This window comes from Monopterus albus, unplaced genomic scaffold (assembly GCF_001952655.1).
Source record: "Monopterus albus unplaced genomic scaffold, M_albus_1.0 scaffold325.1, whole genome shotgun sequence".
Lineage (NCBI taxonomy): Eukaryota > Metazoa > Chordata > Actinopteri > Synbranchiformes > Synbranchidae > Monopterus > Monopterus albus.
This window is the reverse complement of record NW_018128205.1, coordinates 164,866-170,106: the sequence shown is the minus strand read 5'-3', so window position 1 is coordinate 170,106 and position 5,241 is coordinate 164,866. Positions and strand designations below refer to the sequence as shown.

At 42.9% G+C, this 5,241-nt stretch overlaps 1 protein-coding gene and 1 long non-coding RNA gene across 7 annotated transcripts in view; one reads left to right on the top strand and one right to left on the bottom strand.

The window, feature by feature from the left end:
- LOC109974240 (stromal interaction molecule 1-like) overlaps nucleotides 1-2,962 on the top strand; it is a 22,305-nt gene extending 19,343 nt beyond the window's left edge. For all 3 annotated transcript variants that reach the window (XM_020624344.1, XM_020624342.1, XM_020624343.1), the window contains one exon: nucleotides 1,784-2,962. In XM_020624344.1, coding sequence (XP_020480000.1) covers nucleotides 1,784-2,222 — 439 coding nt within the window. In that variant the 3' untranslated portion in view covers nucleotides 2,223-2,962. The remainder of the gene's footprint in view (nucleotides 1-1,783) is intronic.
- Nucleotides 1-5,241, bottom strand: part of LOC109974243 (uncharacterized) — a 17,939-nt gene continuing 12,698 nt past the window's right edge. For 3 of the 4 annotated variants that reach the window (XR_002276945.1, XR_002276944.1, XR_002276946.1), the window contains exon 6: nucleotides 1-65. This is a non-coding gene — a long non-coding RNA (uncharacterized LOC109974243). Of the gene's footprint in view, nucleotides 225-5,241 lie in introns of all 4 variants that reach the window. The other variant, XR_002276947.1, reaches the window with a different exon arrangement.

Sequence of the window (5,241 nt, the reverse complement as noted above, 5' to 3'; positions counted from 1 at the left end):
CCACCTCCCTGTCTTACACCTCTGCTCTCTGGAGGTGCTGTCCAGCCTCCCACCTGCAGGGGGCGCTGTGAAGACCCAGTGATAGCACTGTCATTCCAGCACGACTGTTTTCCAAAGATACTGATGCACTGATAAGACTAGTGGTTAGGGCGCAGCGCTCTCGCTGCTGCGGCCCGGGTTCAAGTCAGGCGTAAAACACGTCAAATGTCAACATGTGGCGACCCCTAACGGGAAAAAGCAGAGAGTGACATTCATTCATTCATACTGATGCACTAACAAGACAAAAATTAAAATCAGTGGGCTTCAGTACCGAAACATTGGATTTAATCTTGTGTTCCAAACGCATTCAGAACTTTTGTCAGTCATCGATTTCTTATTTTGAAATAATTAGAAGTAAAGACCAAAATGTACAGGTTTCAAGGATTTAGAGTTTACAATTTTGACAAATGGCCAATACTTCACAAGGATCCAGATTTAGAGTTGATGAGTTTCATGAGTCTTCGAGATTCAGAAGTGCTCAGGAAGTCGAGTTTCAGTTTTACAGGGAGCCAGAGCTGGAGGTCTGAATTTTGAGTTTGCGATTTATTAAATGCCAGGCTCTAGCCTACAACATTTACAAGTAGTCCGTTTTACAAGTATGCAGAATTTACAAGCGCCAGAATTTAGAGCTTACTTGTGTTGAGAATTTATATTTTAATGGTAAGAAACATTTTCATAAATTGGGCATAATTTTGTGCAAATAACTGATTTTTTTTTTAGTTTACAATTCAAGAACAATCACAGTTCTCCAACAAATCAGTGTTTAATTTAGTTTAATGAATCAGAGACGGGATTTTCTCTTTTTTCTTACTGATTTTTTCAAACACGTTTTGGAAAGAAAATGAGAACATTATTGAACACCCAGCGCACCACACACGTCTCTCATTTTCATTTCTTCTTATTAACGTTTTCTGTTTCCTCTTAACTTTACTGTATTTTATTCATTCTTACTGCTGTTTTCTTCCTTCCCTCACAATCAGACCTATAACTATATTAATGTTTGTTAGCAGGTTCATATTGCGGTAATTTTTGCAACAAATGTAAAAAAAGACACCACAAATCAGCTTCGCTCATTTGTCCCAGTGGCCAACAGTGGTACTGTGCCTAAATATTTTTTGAAGAAACTGTTTTCAAAACATGATGCTGGTGGCAAGCACCACAGCTACAGATATGGCTGCAACACCTGTCCAGCTAACGGCTAGCGCCCAGGTAACGCTACCCGAGGTGATTTTAGCCACGCCAGTGGACTGGCACTATGGTTGGCAAAGTCGGTCAAAGTCGCTCAGATCCAGATTTAACTGTCTCAACACTAACTGGTTGGATTACTATGAAATTAGTTGCAAGGTCCACCTTCCCCAGAAAATGACCCTCTAATTTTCAGCACTGTCATCAAGGAACATTTGTCCAGTACTTAAACTAGTTGACAATCAGCTTCAGATGCACTTTGTGTTTATGCTAACATGCTAAACTCCAAGGTAAACAGTACATCTGCCAAAAAATAGTCTGACAGCATTGTCACTGTGGGCGTGATATTTTACTGGCATTAGCATTTAGCTCAAAGCATCACTGTTGGTCTATAAACTGTCTGAACAGTTCAGACTCGAAGGAACAGCTGAAATCCTGAAGTCCAGTATCCAGTTCTCATAATACAGCCATGATTTTCCAAACTCAAACTGCATGTTACCAATATTAGCTTTAACCACAACACCACCTGATGTCATGCATCTCTCTCCGTCTCCGTCAGGGACATCATGAACCACTCAGACTCCGACTCTGCCCTGCCTCTGTCTCACAGCGAATCGCGAGGCCTGTACGGCACCAAGCCCTTCCTCCTTTCATCCAGGCTCCACCCTGTGCAGGGTTCTGGGCTTGCTGCAGCCGGAGGAGGAGGCCTTGAGAAGAGCTCCAGCCTCGGGGAGCTGAGGGGTAGCCCTGCCTCCACTCTCGCCTCCGCCTCCTCGACCCGCTCCCTCTGCATCACGTCCAACATTCCCGACAGCACGGCTATCTTTTCGTCCTCAGCCTTATCCAACTCGCTGGGCAGTAGTCGGGGGTCAGGCCTCCAGATCCTGGCCAGGAGGAGCCCGGTGGAGGATGACGGAGGTGAGGAAAGCGAGTCATCTGGCAGCCGGAGAAGAAACGCTTTTAACAAGATCTTCAAGAAGAAGCAGGGACGTCACTGAGGCTAAAGTGTCTGATTCAGGTCTGTACATTGAGCCAGGCACAATGTACAGACCTGAACAAACTAAACTGTCACTCAGAGGAAACATCGGTGCCTCATACGTTACTCATTCACTTTAATAAACTTTTTTGGCAAATAGTTTGATCTTCTTTCCACCATTAAACAGCAAGATCAGATTTGGACTCATTGTGGTATGACAGGGCAGATCCCCAACACAGAGAGGACAAGGACATGGACATGGACAAGTCCTACACCGACACAAACCAAACGAAGAAGAATAAGAGGTAGACTGAAGAAAGTAAAAGCAGGCTGGGGAGTTTTTCTTCTTCTTTCTTTTCAGAGAGAAACCTCAAAGCTAAAGATGATGATCCAGCTGGGTGTAGGAAGAATAGCCAAGAAACACATGCTGAACTGAGTCTTGTTTCTGTCAGGGAAGAATCCTTCAAAACCAGATTTAGAACATCACAGAGGGTGAAAACCACACAGGATTCAGCAGTGTAGAAGCTTCAGACGATCACAGGTTGTCTGAGAACGCCAAATAAAGTTGCAGGTTAGCTAACCAAACAAAAAGAATTTCCAGCCTTGTACAATGGTACCAGAGGTTGGTCCAATGACTGAGCCACCTCTGAGTCATTTAACTCAGGTTTACAAGCTCTGCTTGGTCAGATACAAGTGAACATCACATTGACTTATTGTGTCTTACTGAAACATGGTTACAGCAGGAAGAATATGTCAGCCTAAATGAATCCACTCCACCTAGTCACAGTAACTGTCACATCCCTCAAAGCACAGACCGAGGTGGAGGTGTGGCAGCGATCTTTGACTCAAGCCTATTAATCAACCCTAGACCTAAACATAGTTATAACTCATTTGAAAGTCTCTCACACCCAAACTGGAAAACTCAAAAGCCTGTTCTGTTTGTTATTGTATACCGTCCACCTGCTCCTTATTCAGAGTTTTTAAGTGAATTCTCAGACTTTCTGTCTGATTTAGTGCTTAGTACAGATAAAATAATCATAGTAGGCGACTTTAATATTCATGTAGATGCTGACAGTGACAGCCTCAACAATGCATTCTGTTCATTATTAGACTCAGTTGGCTTCTCTCAAACTAAATAAACCCACTCACTGTTTTAATCACACTCTTGATCTGGTTCTGACATATGGCATCAAAACTGAACACTTAATAGTTTTTCCCCATAACCCTCTTCTGTCTGACCATTTTCTAATAACTTTTGAATTTCCATTAATGGATTATACTCTATGTGGGAAACAATTCCACTACAGCAGATGTCCATCTGGCAATGCTGTTACCAAGTTTAAGGAAATAATTCCATCTTTATCTACTTCAGTGCCGTTTGCCAACACAGTGGAAGGAGGCCACCTTAACCTTACTCCCACACAAATCGATAATCTTGTTGATAGTACTGCAGCCTTCCTGCGTAATACACTTGATACCATTGCCCCTCTGAAAAAGAAGGTAGTGAAACAGAGGAGGCTAGCCCCGTGGTACAGCTCGCAGCTCCGCTCCCTAAAGCAGGCATCACGAAAAATGGAAAGGAGGTGGCGCTCCACTAAGTCAGAAGAGTTTTTCATAGCCTGGAAAGATAGTTTAATAACATATAAGAAAGCCCTTCATAGTGCCAGAACCACATTTTATTCATCACTGATTGAGGAAAATAAGAACAACCCCAGGTTTCTTTTCAGCACTGTAGCCAGGCTGACAAAGAGCCACAGTGCTGTTGAGCTTAACATTCCCTTAGATCTCAGCAGCAATGACTTCATGAGCTTCTTTACAAATAAAATCACAACTATTAGAGAAAAAAATTGCTCGGACCACTCCCACAGCTCTTGCAGATGTGCCATCTACTACAATGGCTTTAGAAACATCTGGAAGACCTCATTTATACTTGGACTACTTCTCCCCTATAGATCTATCTGAGTTGACCTCAACAATTGCTTCATCTAAATCATCAACAGGTCTCCTGGACCCCATCCCGACCAGGCTGCTCAAAGACGTCTTTCCCCTAATCAACACATCCATACTAGATCTGATTAACCTCTCTCTATTAACAGGTTATGTTCCACAGGCTTTTAAACTTGCAGTAATTAAACCTCTACTCAAAAAGCCTACTCTTGACCCAGGTGTCCTAGCTAATTATAGACCAATATCCAATCTCCCATTTATTTCCAAAATCCTTGAAAAAGCTGTAGCAAAGCAGTTATGTGACCACTTGCACAAGAATGATTTGTTTGAGGATTTTCAGTCAGGATTTAGAGTCCATCATAGTACAGAAACCGCATTGGTGAAAGTCACCAATGAAATGTCCACACAAGAAAGGTGTTCCATCAGGGGTTGGTTCGCACAAGTATATAAAGACAAACACACACGCACACACCACATGTCAGGAATCGGCGCGTTATGCTGCCAAAAATGTTGAGGGTGAACTCAATTAAAAGGCCAGACAAGGAAATGTAAAACAAAACCGTCTCTTTAATAAGAGAACTAACGCTAAACAAAACCATACAAGACACGGTGAAACACAAAAATCACAGGTCGGTATAAACAGTCCGAGATCAGAGCCAGCAAACACATACAGCAGAGGAATCCAAATACGTAGTCCAAAGGGAAGTCCGATAATTATACACAGTGACAGTCTGAAGCAAGAGGGCAAGGCAGAACAGAATAGTCAGAGGAACAAGCCGGGTCAAAAACACAAAGTACCAAAACCGAAAAATGCTGGAGAGTGAGAGGTGGCGTCTAGAACAATCTGGCTGGGATTGGTGGGTGAAGGCTGCTTATGATGCGGTGCAAACTATAATGAGCAGGTGAAACTAATGCGGGTGATGAAGAAAGTAAAAAGACCAAAACTGTGGTGAAACAAAACAGGACGTAGCATCAAAATAAAAGCCTGACAGGAAGCAACACAGAACCGAATCATGACACCACACACACACACACACACACACACACACACACACACACACACACACACACACACACACACCACACACACACAC